Source organism: Vidua macroura, chromosome 1 (genome assembly GCF_024509145.1).
Source record: "Vidua macroura isolate BioBank_ID:100142 chromosome 1, ASM2450914v1, whole genome shotgun sequence".
NCBI lineage: Eukaryota > Metazoa > Chordata > Aves > Passeriformes > Viduidae > Vidua > Vidua macroura.
In genome coordinates this window covers 33,668,625-33,690,244 of record NC_071571.1, presented here as the reverse complement: position 1 = coordinate 33,690,244, position 21,620 = coordinate 33,668,625, and the positions used below count along the sequence as shown (strand labels likewise).

At 46.4% G+C, this 21,620-nt stretch overlaps 3 protein-coding genes across 3 annotated transcripts; all 3 read left to right on the top strand.

The window, feature by feature from the left end:
• The first annotated feature begins 5,660 nt into the window (after positions 1-5,660).
• HOXA7 (homeobox A7) lies at positions 5,661-8,918 on the top strand. Its single transcript, XM_053996085.1, has 2 exons — positions 5,661-6,099; positions 7,142-8,918. Exons 1-2 carry the CDS (start codon positions 5,724-5,726, stop codon positions 7,423-7,425), a joined length of 660 nt encoding a protein of 219 aa, XP_053852060.1. The 5' UTR covers positions 5,661-5,723; the 3' UTR covers positions 7,426-8,918.
• Positions 8,919-14,430: 5,512 nt separating this feature from the next.
• HOXA6 (homeobox A6) lies at positions 14,431-16,478 on the top strand. The gene is made up of 2 exons (XM_053970138.1): positions 14,431-14,866; positions 16,219-16,478. The coding sequence occupies exons 1-2, from the start codon at positions 14,431-14,433 to the stop codon at positions 16,476-16,478; spliced, it is 696 nt and encodes a 231-aa protein (XP_053826113.1).
• A 2,051-nt stretch (positions 16,479-18,529) lies between these two features.
• HOXA5 (homeobox A5) lies at positions 18,530-21,179 on the top strand. The gene is made up of 2 exons (XM_053970124.1): positions 18,530-19,140; positions 20,117-21,179. Exons 1-2 carry the CDS (start codon positions 18,579-18,581, stop codon positions 20,365-20,367), a joined length of 813 nt encoding a protein of 270 aa, XP_053826099.1. The 5' UTR covers positions 18,530-18,578; the 3' UTR covers positions 20,368-21,179.
• Positions 21,180-21,620: the final 441 nt, after the last annotated feature.

Below are 21,620 nucleotides of genomic sequence, written 5' to 3'. Positions count from 1 at the left end.
GTTTCTCTGAGCGCAGGGATTTCTTCCCCCCTTCCGGGTGTGATTTGGTAAGCTGGTGCTTAGCAGTGTGCGGAGGGAGCCCCTTGGATGGCAGCGGGGCACGGTGCCGAGCTAACACCGTTTTAATAAAATTCACCGCCGAGACGGGGGAACTAGGACCAAACCAAAATGTCTGACGTTCTTTAGTGCGGACAATAATGTAAATCTGCTCAGACAGCGACATTTAAACTGAGATTGTTAATTAGCCTCCACCAGAAAATGTCCAGCACTAAGCGTGCTTCCACAGCCCCTGTGAGAAGGCTCGCCTTACCAGAGCGTTAATTTCAGATTCCCTGCCAGAGATAATTGCCCATGCAAAATATGTTATTTCAAACGTCATCCACTTTTTTCCTTCTCTTGCCCTCACTTCTGTATTTTTTTTCCTTTTAAATGTCCCGTGGCAAATAAATACAACCCGTTGCGTTTTACTAGCGCCTCAGATTATATATGTATTTATAGATAGATATAGAATCAGATAAAATTTTACTGACAATTATGGTAGAATTTATAGTGTCAATTTTAGTCGCTGATTTAGCCAAAGGAAAGCGGTGGGCTGGCAACAGTCTACAGCAGAGAACACGAAATTGTATTTATTTTTAAAAAGAGAAGGATGGTTTCTTTGGAGTGGAAAATTTCCATACACCCCCTCCCCATTGCACCTACCCCTCCCCCGCCGCCCCAAGCCAAACCAAGCTCAGCAACAAAAGAAAATAGCAAAGTCTATGAGCTTGCTGATATTTATCCTTGTTTTGGGCGGACATCTTACTGCTCGCAGTGGATATCCTCCATAACATGAATCGCAGCACCTCTCTACACCACACTGACCCTTGTTTGCAAATATGGCGAATAACAATAAAATCCTTCGTGTTTTATGAAGGTACCTTTACACATATATACATATATATATATATGTATATGTATTGAAAGCAAAATAGGGCGGAACACGCTTATGGTTTTGGCAGAAGTTGTTGTTAGGAAAATTCAGAGCCATACTACAGTGCAATAAAAGAAAATGACTGCTGTAACCGTTTATGGGGTGTAAAACGCTGCAGGGCTGAAGACAAAACTTAGGGAGCCGGCAAGAAGTTTACAGATGTGCAGAACTGCGGGAGGGAAAAAAAAAAAAAAAGCTTTCGACTTCACCTTAAAAAAAAAAAAAAAAAAAAAAAAAAAAATCCGAGGTAAGATTTGATGAGTTCTAATTAGCAAAAGGGAGGTCGTTCTGGCGTGCACACACACAAAAAAATCCCCTAATTGATCCCCGAGCCAGTATTTGGGGATGCTGGGACGCCCTCTGTTGTTGCAGACGGAGGCAACTTCAAAGAATCAGCATTAAGAGTGTGTAATAAATGACGGGTCTGCAAACTGTCTGGAATTCGGCTCTTAATGAGTTTACAACTGTCCAGCCACAATTAAGATTTTCTACAAAAGCCTTTTCATTTGTTTTGTCTGGCTGTTTTAGATAAAGCGGGAGAGCGGAAATAACAACCTTTTATTGGCCTTCCCGTGCTTAAATCCAGGCTGGGAGGTGGACATTTATCTTGCCGCGGGCTGGCGGGCAGAGGCGCGGGCTCCGGCGGGCCGGGCCGGGCGGCGGCGGCGCGGCCATGGCGGCCGAAGGGCGGCAGGTGGCGCTGTGAGCCCGCGAAACAGCGCCCGGCCGCCCTCCGCCATCAAGCGCTCGGCCGCCTCCCCGACAGCTCCTAAAATGTCGACTTTATGGGAGCATAACTGGGCTTGGAAGCGCTGAGATGGTTTTAACAAACGCCGATAGATTTGAGGGTGCTTTTCCCCCCCTTATCCCCGAATTTTTTCCCACCTTATCCCGCCGACCTGGCGCCGTCAGGGTGGAGTGTGCCGCCTGGCCGCGCTCAGTGCACTCGTGGCGAAAGTAAAGCTTGATCTGCACCAAGGACACACTGTGCATTTATTATTCTCAAAATACCGAGACATTTTCTATTATGTGATAGAGAAGGATTGAGCCCTGGCACCCAACTGCTAGCTCCTCTTTTTCTCCCTTGCCCCAAACCTTTGCTCTTTGCTTGAGCTCTGAGCCTGCAAACAGGGTATCCTGATTTCCCGAAGGGCTGGTGTGAAATGAAATATTGGGAGAAAGGGGGAATTGAAGGGTTCGGGCAGGATGTAAGAGGGTCTGCCCGGCTCAGCCTGGGAGGAGAGCGCCCAAAGAGTTTCACCCTTGGAGTCCTGGGGCCAGCCGATGGATTTTCCAATGCCCTTGTTCGCTCCGTGTGGCTGAGACAGCCGTGCGGGGAGCCGGCAGTGCTGCAAAAATCTAGTTTGAAAATTATTTACCGGCGGGTGAAATTCTTCAACAGCTGTCTTTGATACAAATAAAGAGCTCTGCTTGTGTCTGAAGCAATTTCAGCTCTGTGGGACCCGTTGTGATTATATTACACATATGTGAGAAGGCTGATGCTCTGCAAACTTGACGTGTCTCTCAAAGTCATTCCTAACTTGTTCTCACCGTCTATTCTATTTCCTCGAATAGTTCTCCTTTTTGTTTTTCATTCCCCCCCCCCTTTTTTTTTTTTTTTTTTTATTTTTTCCCCTTTTTTCCGCTTTGCTTTTGTTGGCTCCCGCGTTTTGAGAATGAGGCTTAGTGTGGACTTGTGGAATATTTTCAGATGGCAATTGCCAAAAGAGACGGGGGGAAAAGGTAATGGGAAGGAAAATAAATGCAGGAGGAAAGGAAGCATAAAATATGGGCTGAAGTATAAACGTTGTATTTCGTAAGTTTAAGCCAGACAACTAAACAAATCCCTGCGTAGTACTCTGTAACAGAACTACTTTCTCTGCATCTTACTTACATTTCCTTAAATTAAAGCCATTCTCTTTATATCGAAATTCAGCACTGGGTATGTACTGAGCTAGTTTTTTTTTCCCCGCACTGATTCAAAGATTTAATTCTTTCTAGGGATAAAGATCAGCAGCCACTCCCTGCTTTCTAACAAGAGCTTTCCTATCAAATGTTTGTCTACAATGGCATTGCTAAACTTATTATGAGTAATTATTTTTTTCCTTGGGCAGTAAAATTATATTGAAATTAAAAAGTGTTTATGCATCGTCATACTAAGTAATAACTTGGCACAGCATGTTCCATTATAATCGTGGATAAATTATGGCGAGAACAGATTCCAAACCAACAAAATCTTCTCTACTATGAACCACATCAAGATACTGCTTAGTACACAAGCCATAATCATGTAGTGCTCCCAGGTCGCTTATAACTTACGAGCACCGTTTTATCACTACATTTTACTTCCCGGAAAAGCTCAGTGCCAAAGAGGGGTAGTCCAGATCTTATAAGGGGGAAAAAAAAAAAAATACAATTAATCCATCCTAGAGGATTATTTTTGAAGCGTGTGAGAATATTACCATGACCAAAAACTTGAAATCTCCGCCTGTTCACCCTTTCCCGATTGGAAAAAAAAAAAAAAAAGAAAAAAAAAAAAAAAAAAAAAAAAAAAAGAAAGAAAAGAAAAGTGCGTTTACAGGCGCGATAATCTAGCCTGATCCTGTAAGCGACAAAACGAGAGATTTCAGAGGGTGTTTCAGAAGCAGCGTTATGCCTAACTCGCAGAGGGTGGGGGGAGTCAACAAGGTGGTGGGGAACCTTATCTAGGGGTCCTTCTAGCATTTATTCATTAAAGGCTTTTTGATAAATCTAAACTGGCTGGCAGGTAAAAATAAGGTGAAAGCAAAATACATTTAAAAAAAACGTGGTGGCGATAAACACACGTAAGCAAAGAAAAAGATATAAACGTGCAAATTGCAGAGAATCAAAGAGCTCAAAATACAACCACCCAGACAATCTATTTGGTCCTACGCTATCCATATTTAAGTCTAGACATTGGTTATATTTGCTGTTTCTTTTTTCTTGCATCTTGGTATGTTGTCACCAGAGGAGCAATTTATTTGTCTAATGCCATCTACTTCAGCCTCTTTGATCTTCTTGGTCGTCATTTTGTTTGCATCGCATTCGTTTAAGTTCTTGGGCCTCTATTCCCTTCCAGCAGCCTCCTCTGCCGTCACGTTCCCGCACGGCGATTGCGACCTCAGGGAAATTGTCAAATATTGGTGAATTGGGAGAAATAACCAAAGGGGCTCTTACGGCGGCTTCTCCCTTATGCCTGCGAGTAATAACTGCGTTTTCACATACTTAACACTTGGCAAACATTTATATACATCCACCAGATCTGCATGCTCTGGAGCACCAGTATCTCAGGGATCTGGCTTTCAAGAATTGACTTGCTTCTGTCAGTAACCTGTGTTCATGGGACTGCAATAACCACGCATAAAGGGTGCCAAAGGGTGCGCGGGTGTGTGTTGGAGGTGTGCGGGGGGGGGAGAGGGTGCCCCACGTTTACGAAACATAAAGTTTAGGGTCCGTGCGAAATATCGGCAAGAACAATTTTAACTGGTGAGAAAGTCTTTGTACACGGGGCACCAAACTATAATTGAAAGGAGAATTTCCGGGGCAATTCCATTGTGCTTCTTCCAGTTTATGATGTGCAATACAGGCAGGCAGTAAAAGCTGTCTTTACCAGGGCTCCCTGTCTGAGGGAAGGAAACTCATTTTACGATCCGTTTAAAGGAAGGGCACGGAGCAGCATCCTCAATGGAGAGCCATTCGCATTGTTGGGGATCCCAGTGTTTAGAAAAGCAGCAACTCTCCCCGTCACCCGAGCGTACCGCTGCCGCCTAACGCTCTGGACTGCAAGGTATGTAGGGCGGAAAGGTAACTCGGGCAGTAAACAGGCGGCGGCGGTTTGAAGCCATTCGCAGGCAATTTCTTCCACTCTGGAGTTTCGGGTTATTCTGTATTTGCTTATTGAGACATTAAGAAAGTTGAGCCCTCTCTCTTTTTTTAATTTTTTTTTTCTTTTTTTATTTTTTTTGCCATTATTTGTGGTGGGTGGTAGGGGTGTTTTGTGTGTTCTGCTGTTGGGTGGGAGTTTTTTGTTTAGTTGGATGTCGTTGTTTGTTTGGGGGTTTGGTTTTTTTGGGGTGTTTTTTCGGTTTTTCCTCCTTTCCTTTGCCGGGGAGGGCGACTGTGATTTTTCCCCGCCTCGGGGGCTGACTGCTGGGAAGCGCCTTGATTTCCAAGGCTCGGCAGCCCCTCGGGACCGGAGGGGGTGCCCTCGCAAACCCTGTTGCAGGGTTGCCGCCTGCTTCTTGCCATTACGCGAAAACAACGCGGGGGGGGGGGGGTGGGGTGGGGGTGGGGGTGGGTGGACGGGGACGGACGACGAGCCACCTCCCTTAAACCTGACGCATACGGATAACTATACATGTACATATTGAAAGCTTTAAAATGTGATTTCTCCCAACGGCCGCCGGCCCGTCAGCGAGCAGGCGGGGTGCGGTGTCCCCGGGGCCGAGCGGGCGGCCTTGGCGGCGGCTGGAGGGCGCTGCCGGGCGCGGCGGCGGCCGCGGCCCCAGCCCGTCCATGGCCGGGCACCGTCGGGCCCCGGCCGGCACCACCTGTGAGGCGGGCGGGGATTGGCGGGCGGCGTCACATGACCGGTCACGTGCTCCGGGCAGCTCAGTCCAAAAGAAAATGGGGTTTGGTGTAAATCTGGGGGTGTAATGTTATCATATATCACGCTACCTCGTAAAACCGACACTGAAGCCTGCCGGACAACAAATCACAGGTCAAAATTATGAGCTCTTCGTATTATGTGAATGCGCTTTTTAGCAAATATACGGCGGGGGCTTCTCTTTTCCAAAATGCGGAGCCTACTTCTTGCTCCTTTGCAAGCAACTCCCAGAGAAGCGGCTATGGACCAGGCGCGGGTGCCTTCGCCTCCTCCATGCCCGGCTTGTACAATGTGAACAGTACCATATATCAAAGCCCGTTCTCTTCCGGATACAGCCTGGGCTCTGATGCCTACAACCTGCATTGTTCCTCTTTTGATCAGAACATTCCCGTCCTCTGCAATGAGCTAACCAAACCCAGCTGTGAGAAAGCGGAGGAAAGCAACCTGCACAACCAGGCTGAGCCTAATTTCCGGATATACCCCTGGATGAGGTCTTCAGGTAGGGGCGAGCGGAGAGGGCTCGGAGCCGTGGCAGCCAGGCAAAGCGTGTCGCCAGGATTACTGTCAGCACAGCCTTTATGGTTTTAATTATAGCCGAGGCGCCATTGCGTAGAAAGCCCGTGGCATTGTATGTAAATGAGTATCATAAAACTTTTTATTGCCCAATTAATGGGTTCTAGCCTCGTAAATTTATTTAACTCCATTTGCTATGGAATTTTAGCATTGAGTTGATTTGCGCTGTTTGCTATGAAAAAGCGGAGAGTTGGCTGCGGGCTCCCAGAGCCCCCACGGATAAGCGTCTCCCCTGCCCTCTTGTCGAAGTTGGGAAAAAAAATCCCGCTCGCTGGGTGAGGCGGAGGGGACAGAGGCGTTTAGGAGCGAGGGACGGCGTGTTGTGGACTTTGCCAGCTCGCGTTGCCGAGACGTGCCACTCTCGCCCCCCCTGCCCTTTCCACGGAGATAAGAATCTATAGAAATGTACTAAACAGGAAAACGGAGAGGGGGGGAGGGGGGAACTGGGGCACGAGAGTGTGTGTGAAAAAGGAGAGCTCTCTTCTGGAGCTAAATGCTATGTATTGTTTACGATCCAGGCGAGATGGGTGGGGGGAGCCCACGACATTAAAATAAAATAAATACAGCCCAGCCTTCCAGCTTTTTATTTCCCCTTGCGAAACGTGAAAGTCTGGAAGGTTTTAGGGAAATACATCGCCTGGGGGAAAAGTTCCTCCTCCCAAAAGCAATTTCCTCCCCCACCTCCTCTCCTGAACGCTTTCTCTTCACTTTTTCTAGGTCTCGAGCAACTTAATTTTTGCCCTGCCTGAGCAGGGCAGGTCGTGTGGCTGAAATGTCTTTGTTAGGGTAAAGTGGGGGGGCGGGTGGAAGTCGAAGAAGGGGATCGTTCACTCTGGCTCGGCCACTTTTTTGTTTGTATATTTATTTATTTATTTATTTATTAACAGCATCAATAAGAAAAATAAAAAGAGAAAACTTTCCACTTCTCTTCTTGTCTAACTGCTGGCCGTGTGTACGCCTGTTTTCAGGTCCAGATAGGAAGCGAGGGCGCCAGACCTACACCCGCTACCAGACTCTGGAACTGGAGAAGGAATTCCACTTCAATCGTTATCTGACTCGGCGGCGAAGGATAGAGATCGCCCATGCCCTCTGCCTGACGGAGAGGCAGATCAAAATCTGGTTCCAAAACCGGAGGATGAAGTGGAAGAAGGAGCACAAGGAGGAGAGCTCCAGCACCCCGGCTCCCAACGAGCCCACGTCAGCAGCAGCCTCTGTCGAGAAAGTGGAAGAAGACGAAGAGGAGGAGGACTAAGGAGTCCCACTCGAGGAAGTGATCTCTTAGAATAGTGTGTGCACATGACAGTTGGAAAAGCTCTCTTTAAAGGAGAAAAGAAAAAAAAAAAAAGAGACTGTTTTTATTAAAAATTAAATTAGTTCCCTTTAATAATCATCTTGAAAGCAAGCGTTTGCAAACATGAAAACATTTCTGGGGTTGGTTTTCCAGCCTTCTCTCCACTCTCCCATACTCCCCAAACCTGCCCTATGCTGAACCTTTCGGTAATATCTCCTAAGAGCATCTTACAATCAGCTTGGTTTTTTTAATCTCCATTAACCCAAACCCGGGTGGGTTTCTTCAGGGGACATTTCAGTGGGAGAACTGCTGCTTGCACAGATAGTAAACCATGACCTTCCGAAGTAACTACCTGACTCCATAGTCCCAATCATGTGTAAGGGGAAAAGTGCATTAGGCTCACATTAAGAAAAACTACCTAATTTTGAATAAGTAGCTCTGCACTTCTCTTTTTGTTTTCTTTTTTTTTTAATTGTTGTTAGAAAAGTATCATAAGTAACAGCTACACTAACAAAAGGTTAAACAGCAAGTAAGGGGGAAAAAATGTTCCACAAACCACTACGATCTACAGCAATTATTTGTACTACCTATTTTCCAGACTACCTACCTATATATCTTGCTCTGCCTACCTATCTTCGAAAGTATACTGTATTTTAGTAGTCAAAAGGATGTTACAAGATTACTAATGTGAATCGCAAAATGCTTTTAGACATGTAAGTGTAGTCGTTTGTAAAGCACGCATCAATCGCTTTGGTATAGAATTTGGTACCGAAAAGTCTGAATATATTTAAATTTAAAATAATATATTTATTCCAAAGCAATTATAAATGAAAACCATATGCTGCAATATATCTTTGTTCTCGATTCTTTGCTATTCCGAGAGAGGAAGCAAACACACGCCAATATTGTACAAAGCGGTTAATATCTCCCGTTGGCTTCTACCTTCAGCTGCTTCTGCTAAAGGCCGTTTTCTTATTCTACGTTGATCTTACTTAATATAGCGGAAAGTGTTCTTTGAAAAGTGAATTTAAATGATCATGTAACCACCTTAAAAAAAAAAAAATCCACAAACTGTTTGTCCTGATTATCTGAACGTGTTAATATGTAATACCATGAATTTTCCTACAATAGAAGATATTGTAATTTTTTTGTCATTTATATTCGTCTTGAACCTCATTTGTAAGATCATGTCATAAATTGGGAAGTATGTAATTAATTTGGAAACTTTGTAGCATGATGTATTGTTAAGAACTCTGTATAAATCCGTCTTGAAGGTTTGGCTAAAGTTTATTCACAAATTGTATGTTACAATGTGTTTCGGTGTGTTCGTTGTGAACATTTGGATATGCCGTGTAAGTATTGGAAGTGGGAAAAAAATGTCTGTGAACTCTCTTTGGAAGTGATACCGTGTTCAACTATCTCCCACGATAAATGTGTTTTATGTTACACAGAAAATAAATATGCTTGTTGACAATGAATTGTGTTTCTTTATTAAGGAACCAGTTCGAGGGAAGCAACAAAAAATATATTACATAGACGAATAAAGAAATTAGAGCATCTAAACATTTTTTTTCGGTAATCAGAAAGGGAAAAAAAAAAAAAAAAGGTGATGAATTGATAGGGATCAGTCAATATCTCTATCTCGACTTCGTGATTTTTTTTCCCTAGCGTTGTTGATTAATAAAGCGGAAAGCCTTCTTTATGGCTTCTTTCACCGTGTTCCCGTGTCCTCTTGCAGTCATAACCCCAGTCCAGACGATCGGCGATCAAGTCGAAATCGCATGCAGTGAAAGAATATTTTGTAATGAACAGAAAGTGAAAGACGAAACTTCCAAGTGTAAATGATCTGATCGGGTACATGTGTGGTTTGTGTGTGCGGCTTTTGGGGGCCAGGGGGCATCACGATAGCACGAAAATGGGGGAAAACTGCCCCGCTTTAGAAAACGTCTTATTTTTGCCAGGTACCACATAATGTCAATGAGATCTAATATTCCCCCATTTTCTTTCTTTCTTTTTTTTTTTTTTCTAATTAAAAGAAAAAAAAAATCGAACCTGAAAAGTCCTTTTATTCGACCGGATAAATATAGGTAAGACCTGGAGCATTATTTGAGCTGAAGTTCCCTTTTTTCTACTACACTCCGTTCCTAGTCAACACACTAATTGTAATTTTAATGAAATTAGTACAAAGTCCAGGTCTTTTAAAAAACTCCAGGGCTGCCTCTGTGGTAAGATGGCGCCTCTCTAAGACCTGCCTCTTCTTAGTGATGAGGAAAAGGCCATAAATCCGTTGTTGTTTATGAAAATTTACAACTTTGCAATACAACTTTATGAGTTGTTCGGTTTTTCCATTGGTCGTTGTCGGTCATGTGGATGGTAACCGTGAACATGAACTTTTTTATAATTTCCCTTGCGAGAATAGAGCCGCATTCTTTTGCTGAGCTCTGTCCTGCTTCGGATCTCTCTGGCTTTCAATCCCCATTTCATTTGTTCTTTGTAAGGCAATAGTGAACAAAGTGTGCTGAGGTTCGGCATAAGCAGCCGCCTAGAACACAGATCCGGGATGGCAATTTCCAGTTCCCCCGCTGGAAGGTGTGGCATATTGGATTCAAAGCACTGGCGTGGCAGATTTTCAACTTGCAACCTGGCTAATTTCCTGCTTCTTCTGGCACCAAAAGGAGGGCGATTCGTCTCCTGTGCAGCCAAAGCGACAGCTGTCAAAGTCGCAGGGGCTCCTGTGAGCCAGAACCTAAAAGGTGAGAAATGTATATGACACTACTGTAAGCAGGGAAAAATGGCTTAATACGTTTAAATATTAGACATGTGCAATTAAACCAAATGGAAATGTTACCGGCAAAAAATAGAGATGGCTGCAGCTCAGTTGATTTTAACTTAAGCAGTGCATGCAAAAATATGCTTAAATAAAATGTTTATTTTCTGTGATTTAGCAAGGAAGCGGTGGATTTTTTTTTTTTTTTCACGAAGATGATTTCTTTTTGCATTAGCCAGGGGTATGTTGTGACGTTCAGGTTATTTTCTAATAATTCAGTTTTACAGCATCAGTGGAGGGGATTTTTTTTTCCCAGAATGAGGGAAAAAAAGTGATATCCGTAAACAAACATTTTAAAATACTAATTCGCAGCATTAACTCATTAGCTTAAATTATATTTGCAGTTGACGAAATTCAGATATGATTTATTTTTTACTATTTCATTAAAAAGTAAAAAACAAAACACCCAAAAAAAAAAAAAAAAAAAAAAAAACCAAAAAAAAAAAAACAAACAGCGCAATGTCTCTGCCGTGTCCGGGAGGAAGGTTATTTCTAGACAGGGGGAAACGACGCGAATGTTTCAGATTTTCTTTATCGGATCAAGCGCTGCCTGCATAAATCCCTTGCCCCGCCGTGGGTCTGCTGCCGGCGGTTCGCGGCGTGGGCGGCTTGCGCGCCTCGGGTGCTCGGAGCGGGCTTCGTGGCGGCTAAACCCATTTCAGCGCCGGAGACGGAGCTTTCCCCCCCCTTTCTCTCCTTGTTGTGACTGTTACGGTGCGGCGCTGGGGCGGGGGAGCGGCGGCCGGCGGGCCGGTGCCCCGCGGTGTGTGCCGGCGGGGGGCAGCGAGGACCCGGGGACGGCGCCCCCGGGACCCCCCGCCGCTGCCGCCCGGCTCCGCTCCCGCCTCCTCACGGCGAAAGAGCCGCTCGGAAGGTTTTAAACGGCGGCCCCGGCTCTGCCTGTGCCGCCGGGCTGATAAAGCACTGCATTTGCATTGCACTGCGGTATCCGCCGGACTGGAGCTGCAGTGAGCGCCGTATTATTTATTGCGGGTCGCGGGTGCTCAGTGCTGCCACGGCGTGGCGGGATGGCGGAGGCGGGCGCGGAGTGGAGCGGCCCCCGCAGTCCCTGGAAGAGCAGCGCTGGCAGCCTGCGCTGCTCGGGGGAGCCCAAATAAAAGACCAAGAGGAAAAAAAAAAAAAAAAAAAAAAAAAAAAGCGGCCTACTTTTTTTCTGTGGGAGTATCGATGCTCGCCCCCGGGCAAAATATTCCGGCAGGACCCACTCCCCTTCCCCTCCGATTCTACCTCGGTGTGTGTCAACTGCAAGTTACCACGGTGGGAGCCGGCTGGGGAGGACCCGCCTGCGTCCCCCCAGCCAGGCTCTCTGTACCCCGCCAGTCTAAACAACGGTCCGCCTTGCCCAAATTGTTTGGATTAGGAGCGATTAGTTAAAGGTTGCTTTTGATGACGCTGGCGAGCACGATAATGATTTGAAAGTGGTTTTATATACGAAGAGAAGGAGGCTTTTAAGCTTAAGAGGGTAACTACTCCCGCACCTGTATCCGAAAGTGGCTGGGGTCGCGGACGCGTTTTCGGCGGCAGGAGGAAGGCGAAATGTTCTGTGGAGGAGGTGCTGGGGTGCGTGGAATTACGAAAACAAATAAACAGGGTATGAAATACACAGGTATCGTGAAGTGTGACTTTGTTGCGGTGGCAAAATGCAGCGACTGGCTTGCTTTCTGCTTTTCAGAGTGGGGGTGGGAATGGTGAAGGAAAACTGCTGTGAAATGTGTCCAGGCCGGACATTTCCTCGGCAGACTTGGGGGGCAGTAGTTTGTTGTGATTCGGGGTTTTCTGGGGTAGGGGGAGGAGCGGAAAGGACGCCTGAATGTGACTGAAGCAGAGATTGCGGTGCAGATTGCTTGGCTGTCACTGTAACTACTCGAACGCGACCCAGTCAGGCAAACGTGCAGATTTCATTCCTTTTCGTATTATGGGATCGGCAAATAAATATTTTCGCTGCCTGTGGTCAGGCTTTCACAACTTGGTTTGGACGCAAACAGTAACTTGTAAAGCGGGAAAGAAACAAGAAGAAATGGAGGGGGGAAAAATCAGACTGTAACCCATGCTACAAAATGTAAATATAACTAACCCTGGAGCAATTTTTATTTTAAATTTTGTTTTGGCCTTTGTGTGATGGATACAAACAAAAGACTGTCTGCCCACAACTTTTTGGAAGTAAGGCCGGTGGGGTTTGTTTGTCCCGAGTATCCTTTTTTTCATGGTACGTTTTCGTTCTGACTTAAACTGGCGAAAATATGCTATTTTAAAAGCCTTTTCGCATTTAGCATGCTGTGTACGAGTGCTTGCTTGCTGGTGTTTCCTCCTTTTTAAACTCTATTCTCACTGAGTAGAAAACCCCTTATTTTCCCGGAGAAATCTGCTTTTCAGGAAATACATGTTTTTGAAATGACCTCTCAAAGCATGCAGCTAGTGAGCTGTAATTCTACCAGGTGTGTTTGTTGATTAGCTGGGCTGAAGAGGTTAAGGAAGTTGAAAAAAAACCCGAAGGCAATCAACATCTGAATGTGAAAGTCCAGCTGAGACTGCAAACAATACAAACTATTGTGGAGCGATGTTTTAACTCACTACTGTTTTATAGGTATCGTAATCTGCCCCCGGAAATGAGACAAATAGTCTCCCAACAACAACAAAACTCTTCTTTGAAAGCTGCTTTAGGAAACGGTGCTCGTACGAATGTCACTTTACGTGACAGAGCGCGTTTAAAATTAGTCTATTCAATATGTTGTAATGGGCACGGATTATGAGTAAACACGTATTGGAATGAACAACCTCATGTTATCTGCAGGAACTGCAGGGTTATCGCTGAATTAAACCCGCATCAGCGAATTTCATCAGAACAGTTACTGTCCGAGCCCTGGGCCAAGAATTATATTTCCGCTATGGGGTAACTGCCATATTGAAAAATTAAGGTGGAAATGTTTGTTTTGCGTATTGTTCTTCCCCTCTTAAAGATACAAATCCATGTTTAATCAAATTATTCGGAGCAACAACGAAATCGATTGGCTTCTGCTGACTCATTAGAGGGGTTGTATTAATTAGGAATAGTCCTACTGGCTCGTTTTTGAATTTGAAGGTTTGATTCTCTCGACTCTGCTCTGGCGGGAGGAGAGTAGACTTGGGGAGAAGAGACATATGGAATTTAATCTGGGCTGCCGGGGGCGTCGGGAGCCCATGCTGCTCTTCCCGAGGCCTCCTCGGGCACTTGGTGCAAATCAAAAATCCCACTCCCCAGAAGGCCACCGCCCCAACCTCCTAATTATGAGGATGTTCATTAAGATATGAAACCTCTTCCATTGCAGAACGCGTTAGCCTCTCTCACAAAAGCTGGATTCGGCGCTGGGGCGGTCTCCCTTGAGCTGCGAAGGGAAGCCTTAGTGGAGGGGCAATTTTCGACTGAATGGATAAAAAAATACGTTTTAGAATAGCTTAAAAATTCTTGGATGCAGTTGTGGCATCGCGAAGGCAAAATGGAGAGAGGCCGGGCCCCCCCTCGCCCCCCACGCTGCGCGGCGCTCCGCTCCCCCTTTCACGTGCTCCCTCCGCTCCAAAGTTTCCCTTCGCAGCATCCTCCACCGCCGTGTCCTTCCCTCCCTCCTCCTTCCCTCCGCCGGAGAGCCGGGGGCGGTTCGCCCACACTTCCCACGGGGTTGCGCGACTCCCTTGTCGTGGGGCCTCCAACTTTTAAGGACGCCCCCCTACAGACACCTCTAGCAGCCGCGGGGGTGTCCCCGTTAGCCGCTCTCGCACCGCCCGCGCTGCCGGGAATTATCGCTGTTACTGTTGTTATTATTATTGGATTATTTTCCCGCGTAGGGGCGGTGCCGCGGCGGGGGCGCGGTCGGTCCCGCGGGCTGCGCGGCGCGGTGCGGGGGGCGCGGGGCGGCGCGGCGGGGCCGGGGCTGCCGGTAAGTTGGCGGCGCGGTGGCGGCGGCCCCGGGGGAGCGGGCGCCGCGCGCGCTCCCATTGGCCGCCCCGCCGTCAGCTGCTCCTATTTTCTGCTGTCGCTTTTGGCGCTCGGCCATCCAGAAACAAACCACTTCGATGACTCCTAATAGTTATCGCCAGATGTACTAATACACAACAAATCACGGTCCGGGAGAGGGGGAGAGCAAATGAGTTCCTATTTTGTGAATCCCACTTTCCCGGGAAGCCTGCCCGGGGGCCAGGACTCCTTCCTCGGGCAGATCCCCCTGTACCCGGCGGGCTATGATGCTCTCAGGCATTTTCCGGCTTCGTACGGGGCAAGCAGCCTGCAGGACAAGACTTACACCTCACCTTGTTTCTACCAACAGTCCAACACCGTCATTGCTTGCAGTCGGGCTTCCTATGAGTACGGAGCCTCTTGTTTTTATTCGGACAAGGACATTAGTAGCGCCTCTCCTTCCGGCAGTGGCAAACAGAGAGGGCCCGGGGACTACCTGCACTTTTCTCCCGATCAGCAGTACAAAACCAGCGGCGGCCAAGCCAAAATTATAAATGACGAAGGCACCGACCGGAAGTACACGAGCCCTGTTTACCCCTGGATGCAGCGGATGAACTCCTGCGCTGGTAAGGCATCTCGGTCCAGTCAAGGGCGGAGAGGGGAGGAAAAGGAAAAGTTTTTTTTTTTTTTCTTTTTTTTTTTTCTCCTTTTTTCTTTTCTTTTCTTTCCTTTTTTTTTTTTTTTTTTTTTTTTTTTTTTTTTTTTTTTTTTTTCTAGATAAAGTCTAGAGTGCTGGAGAAACACGGTTCCTGCAGGGCAATATAATATGTAACATGAAACCTTCGCAGGTTTAGACCTGGCACGTTGGCACCCAGGGCATGGTGGCCAAGATCCCAGTATGTAGGTTTACTGGTGAAAGTTACAGGGGAATCCTTGGAAAGTAGGGGGGAAAAAATAAAAAGGAAAAAAGCACTTTTATCACTCTCTTAAAGCCATCCCAAAGCCTCTGCTCTGCTTCTTCATTGTCAAAGAGCGATGCATGGAATATGCCCTCTGTACTGAGGATCCAAAGCATTTGTGGTACATTCCAACTCGCCCCCCTCCCCCAGCTCATTAGCCTGTGAGTATTGGATATTGAGAGCACGTTTCTGGGGCCGTGGGCGCACTTCCATGGCATCGCGAATTTTTTCAGACTTAGGAGTGAACTTCACATAATTGAAGTATTCTGTACAGGACTGGTGCTGGGGGAATGGAGGGTGGGGGTGGAGTGGGAGGGTTGTACTGGGGTGACATTTATTTTTATAATCCCAAATTTAAACGTTTACTTCAAGTGTCTGCTAATGACTCGCCTTCTCTCCCATCCTCCCGAGTTTATGTTTGCTGCAGGGTAGGTCTCACTCCTTTTTTTGAAAATTAAACTTTTAGCAAGACCATTCCGATGCTGCTTTGCATTCAAGAGCAATAAATTCCGGAGCAAATGGCAAAACGCTCTTCTATGATCTTTAGCTCATGTCTATAATTATATTTCTGTAGTCCCAGCCATGGCAATGGCTGTGTGTTTGTGTCAACACAGCCACATGTGCGTGCATACACACACGCACAGACACATGCGTGAGGCTTCCCGGATAGCACACGTGTGCCTGTGCCTGTGTGTGAGCACAGACTCCCAGCGCGCACAGAGCAGCCTCTGCTCAGCGACTCGCACCGTGCTACCTCCTGCACCTTTCCTAGGTCCACCTTAAAGCCTCTTTGTATCCCACTTACCCCGCCACCGTAAGCACACTGCACATCTGCATTTACAGCTCGTCAGGCAGGAGAAAAGGAAAAGAGAGAATTAAAAGCCTCCAGGAAACCAGAGCAGCTTCCCCCACTCCCCGTGATTGTGCCTGCAAAAGGAGGCAGAATATACTAATCGCTCTTTCTGGTCTGAAATCACTGGGCCCTGTCCAATGCGATCGTTTTGTCTTTACTTCTACAGGTACAGTATATGGAACACATGGGAGACGAGGGAGGCAAACTTACACCAGATACCAAACGCTAGAGTTAGAGAAGGAATTTCATTTTAACAGATACTTAACCCGAAGACGACGTATTGAGATTGCAAACGCTCTCTGCCTTACTGAACGCCAGATTAAAATATGGTTTCAAAACAGGCGGATGAAATGGAAAAAGGAAAACAAATTCATAAATTCCACACAGCCCAGCAGCGAAGAAACAGAGGAAAAGTCAGGGGAGTAGAACCACGTTTAATAAACGCTACCAGGCCTTTCCTTAGTGTTTACTACTACTACTATTATTATTTACCTTGTGTTCCTTCTGCTACTGAAATCCTATAGGTTTGTCACAGTCTATTAATCCCCAAAGGCTTGGTTAAAAGATGTATATTTGCAATCATCTGTGACTTACTCTAATATATGTGGAAGCCCCAGCTTTCCAGCTACAGGCATGTATGTATGTAACCACCTTCCTAAAGCGTATATGGCGTCGGTTAAAGCATTAGAGAATTGGCCCAGAATTTTAAATGTTTGAGATTAGCATCCCAAATGGGTAAGTGGGTGGGTGTCCCTGGTATGCTTGTCTGAGAAAAGCAAATTATTTTTTATCTTTTTTTTTTTTCTTTAATTAGAAATGCTTATGTTGTAGAAAGACAAGAGATTTTAGAAAATATTTGGTTTGTGTTTTTGCTAGCTCCCGTTATGGCGGGCCACTTCGGTATTCTGTATTTGGGAGTTTATGATCCACAGGGGAGAAAAAAGTTTTAGTTATGTATAAGGTATTTAAATAGCAAAAGGAAGAAAATTTATTTTAAAAAACGTTGTATAAATCCCTGTGTATAAACTTTCAGTTAGAGCGAAGATGAACTGCAGGGAGATTTTTTTTTAATGCCGCTAAACTGCTCAGTCTGCACTATAGTATTGAAGTAAAAACTCGGCGTTAAACTTCAGGGGAAAAGGTTTTGAAGTGGGCAATTTTCTGTGGTTCCCGTTGAGCTTACGCTAAGGTTTTGGTGAGCTCAGCTCTGCACTGAAGGGGCTTTGAATTATGGACTACATTTCTTGGGGCTTCGTGAGCTTAGATCGATCTTTTTTTCCTTTTATCTCTCTTTCTTTCTTCCTTCCTTCCTTCCTTCCTTCCTCTCTTTCTTATTTGAAGAAAAGATCTTATTAACTTGGGGATTTTCTTTCCTGCTTCTGCGGTATCTTAATTCACATTTGCATTACTTAGCACTGGAAAAAATAAATGGATACTTTGAAGAAAAATAGCTGCCATAAAATGCTTCCACTTCAAGATTTGTAAAAGTAAAATTAGCGCAGAAAAATATTGATTAATATCTATATCTATATCTATATTATATTGTGTGTGCATGAGTATGCATGTGAAGCTGTGTACAAATGCACTTGTATACGCATCGAGGCTCTTTTGTTTGGAAGGCAGCACAATTTGGGCTACCACTCTAAATGTTTTAAAAGCCAAATCTGGAGAATATAATGCAAAATGGCTACCACCGCATTTAGAGGATTTTTTTCTCTCCGAGAGGCTATGAAATAACGGCAGCCGTAAAGTCGCCTGGAATCTGACCCCCTAGTTAGAAAAAACGCTGCAGATATTTATCTTTAGTAGATATCTGCCATTTCACATCGTCAGGACCCGGCTGCCTCTCGAAAGCTCCAGCACGGGAATAGGTGTGGGGGAAATTATATACACACATATATATATAGAAGGGACATAAGCCTTGCCAGCACCCGAGAACGGATCGTATAGGATTTGTGAACTGGTGTAAAAAAGCCTCGCACGGAGGAGAAGGCAGGCACAAAGCGGAGCGCTCTCTGCACACCCAGCTCCCCGGCGACCGGCTCGGAGGTGCAATGCCCGCCAGCCCCGCAGCCTCGCCGCCGGTGCCGGTGCCGGTGGCGGCGAGCCCCGCTTCGCTCCGCGCCTCTCCGCGCCGCTCCGCGCCGCCGTCGGGGGCCGTCACCCCGGGCCGACCCCGCGGAGCCACCGCCATCCCCCGCGCCGCCAGCGGGTGGCGCTGGAGGCCGGCGGACGGGCGGGCGGCGGCGGCGGCGGCGCGCACGGGAGGCGCGCCCCGGGCCGCCCGCGCCCTCCCAGCTCCCCCACCAGTGCACGAGTTTACCTCTAGAGGTCATCAGGCAGGATTTACGACTGGACAACAAAAGCACGTGATGTGAAGCCGTACCCCATATTTGGGTGCCTACGTAGGAGGGAACCAAGTACATGTCCCAGTCATTTCCATAATTCATCATAAATTGTGCAAGGGTGCTATAGACGCACAAAACGACCAAGAGCCACAAATCAAGCACACATATCAAAAAACAAATGAGCTCTTATTTTGTAAACTCATTTTGCGGTCGCTATCCAAATGGCCCGGACTACCAGTTACATAATTATGGAGATCACAGCTCGGTGAGCGAGCAATACAGGGACTCCGCCAGCATGCACTCCGGCAGGTACGGATACGGCTACAATGGCATGGACCTCAGCGTCGGGCGCTCTGCTTCCACTCACTTTGGTGCCAATGAGAGACCCCGCAGTTACCCGGCCAACACCACCTCTGCCTCGACAGAGCCCAGGTACAACCAGCCCGCGACGTCTTCCCACTCGCCTCCCCCTGACCCTCTGCCCTGCACTGCCGTGGCCGGTTCGCCTGTCAGCGAGAGTCACCACGGGGTGAAAAACTCCCTCGCCAACTCCACCAGCACTTCGTCCAATTCCAGCAGCAACACGCACATCAGCAGAGACGGGGTTGGCACCTCGTCTGGGACTGAGGAAGACACTCCAGCAAGCAGCGAGCAGGCAAGTGCCCCGACCGACCAAAGCACAGCCCAGCCTTCACAGCCCCAGATCTACCCCTGGATGCGAAAACTGCACATAAGTCATGGTAAAGCAAATACCCTGTTCTTTCTTTATTTCTCTGGATGAAAAGGAGGATGTAATGTAAACCGGGTGGCTGCGCCGAGCAAGGTCGGGGAGAGGGGGAGAGGAGGGCGTGAGAGCGGGCAGTCTCCGCGCACACCACAACTCTGCTCGCAGGGAAGCACGCTCCCTTCTCTGGGCGAGTCCCCCCCGAAAGGAAAAAAAACCTCTCGGCCCCGAAAACACCGCCCGCCTGGCTCCCAGCGCCGGCGGGGGGAGTAGAAGGAGCCTTGCCGAAGGGAGATCGGGATCAGAGGCTGCTCCCGGCTCTCCTCTGAATGGGGGATCTTCCAGTGGGAACGGCGCGGCTGACCCCATTTATTTTGCTTAGACATATTAAAAAGAGAATAGGAAAGGGCGAGAAGGGCAGTTTTCACTGCTGGGAAGCCGTGGGGGAGGGGGGGAGGGCGAGTCGCCCCAGACTCGGGGTAGAGGGCTTGAAGGGTGCGGGGGAGCAAAGCAACTTTCGGCCCCGGGTACCTGCCCTGCCCTCGCTGCTGGGAGAGCGGCCGGAGGCTCGCTGCCTCCCAGACCCTTCCCCAGCTCAGCCGTGGGAAAGGGCTGCACGCTTCAGCTTTGCTCTCTCAGCTCTGAAACCCAGCTATGAGCAGAGACATCCTCCAAATCAGCTTATCTGGGGGAGGCATGGGGGAGAACTAACCTTGTAAAAAAAAAAAAAAAAAAGAAAAAAACTGAAAAAAATTAAATTAGAAAAAATCGAATCGCAAATCCAAGCGAAAACTTACCGAGACTACCAAATCCCCCTCCCCCAAGCCTTTCCTAAGAGGGGCTGGAGGGGGAAACTTGTTGAGCGTTTATCCAAACCAGAAACAAAACCAAGCAGGACTGAGAATAACGGTCCTGGTTGCTGGTAGCTGCAATGAGACACGAAGGCTCCCAGAGGCTGCTGAGAATCTAAATAATGTACTTTTCTTTTCCAGACAACATAGGGGGACCAGAAGGGAAAAGGGCTCGGACTGCTTACACCCGCTATCAGACCCTGGAGCTCGAAAAGGAATTTCACTTCAATAGATACCTGACCCGCAGAAGAAGGATTGAAATAGCACATGCTCTTTGCCTCTCAGAGAGACAAATAAAGATCTGGTTCCAAAACAGGAGAATGAAATGGAAAAAGGATAATAAGCTGAAAAGTATGAGCATGGCAGCTGCAGGAGGGGCATTCCGTCCCTAAGCGTTTGATCAATTAAAAGTACTGAGCAGTATTAGCTGACCCTGCGTCGTCTCATGTCAGTACTAAGTTGACTTTCTAAAACTTCCTTGTGTTACTTCTGTGAAGAAACCCTGTTCTTGTCGCCCTTATTCATCTTTTAATCATGAGCCTGTTTATTACCATTCTCTCGCGTGTATAAGTAGATCTGCTTTTATCGTACATTTCTTTGTCTTGAATGGCTTTGTCTTGAAAAAAAATAATAGATGTTTTAACTTATTTATATGAAGCGAGCTGTGTTACTTGAAGTAACTGTTAAAACAAAACAAAACTAAACAAAAAAGAACAAAAAGAAAAAAAAATAGAAGCTTAAAAAAAAGGAGAGAGAGAAAGGAAACCCTCCCCCGGATAGTACAAATGTTATGTGTTGCACTCAACCTGCTTAACTGTGCATGTGTGGTCAAGTGTTAATGTCTGTATAGCTCCAAGCTGTTAAAAATATTTTTATTCAAACTACCTATATAATTCCTGTGTAATTAATGCTGTTGTAGAGGTGAAATGATGAAATCAACTGAACTTGTCCTACGTGTAGTGAATAGTGAATCTGTGACGAAAACTGTGATTCCAAGCAGTATGTCCTTGCTGTGCCTTTGTATATGACTCTTTGCACGAACTCTTAGAAGTGGCTCTTATTAAGCGCAGCTTCTGTGATGTATGTTTTTTGTGAACAAAGTTACAAATATAGTCAAAGTCTGGCTGTTTGAGCAAACTGTGATCAGCTTTTTTTTTTAATTATTATTATTATTATTTGTTTTTAAAAAAAACTGACTGGAAATCAACAAAAAAATAAACTTTCTATTGTAAAGTTTTTGTGATCTGATTTGTGCAAAGCAAGAAGTTGTGCTTCCTGATTTGCCTCTGAAAAAGAAAAAAAAAAAAATTAGCCCGTGCAGAGTTTGTTATTTTACCTGGCTCCTGCTGCACGTTGCGTATTGTGGATGCTGCAATTGTCCGCTACCAGTATTTTTAATTAAAAGTTTGACCATAAGTTCTTCCTTACTTGTTTCTCGCTAGGTGGAAAGCTGCATCGCAGGACCACAATCAACACCCTTTGTGGCTGGATCAACTGTTAACTGTTTGCTGATGGTTAAAATTCGAAAAACAAAACAAAAGAAAAGAAAAGAAAACAAAACAAAAAAAAAAAAAAACCAACCAAAAAAAAAAAAAAAACCAACAAAAAAAAAAACCCCACAACCCAAACCCCAAAACATGTGCTT

What these genes read in the sequence shown, in the direction of transcription:
- HOXA7 (XM_053996085.1), top strand. Translation starts at nt 5,724, where the DNA reads ATGAGCTCTTCGTATTATGTGAATGCGCTTTTTAGCAAATATACGGCG. An exon ending in CCCCTGGATGAGGTCTTCAG is followed by an intron (nt 6,100 to 7,141) that starts GTAGGGGCGAGC and finishes GCCTGTTTTCAG; the next exon opens with GTCCAGATAGGAAGCGAGGG.
- HOXA6 (XM_053970138.1), top strand. Translation starts at nt 14,431, where the DNA reads ATGAGTTCCTATTTTGTGAATCCCACTTTCCCGGGAAGCCTGCCCGGG. An exon ending in GCGGATGAACTCCTGCGCTG is followed by an intron (nt 14,867 to 16,218) that starts GTAAGGCATCTC and finishes TTACTTCTACAG; the next exon opens with GTACAGTATATGGAACACAT.
- HOXA5 (XM_053970124.1), top strand. Translation starts at nt 18,579, where the DNA reads ATGAGCTCTTATTTTGTAAACTCATTTTGCGGTCGCTATCCAAATGGC. An exon ending in AAAACTGCACATAAGTCATG is followed by an intron (nt 19,141 to 20,116) that starts GTAAAGCAAATA and finishes TTTCTTTTCCAG; the next exon opens with ACAACATAGGGGGACCAGAA.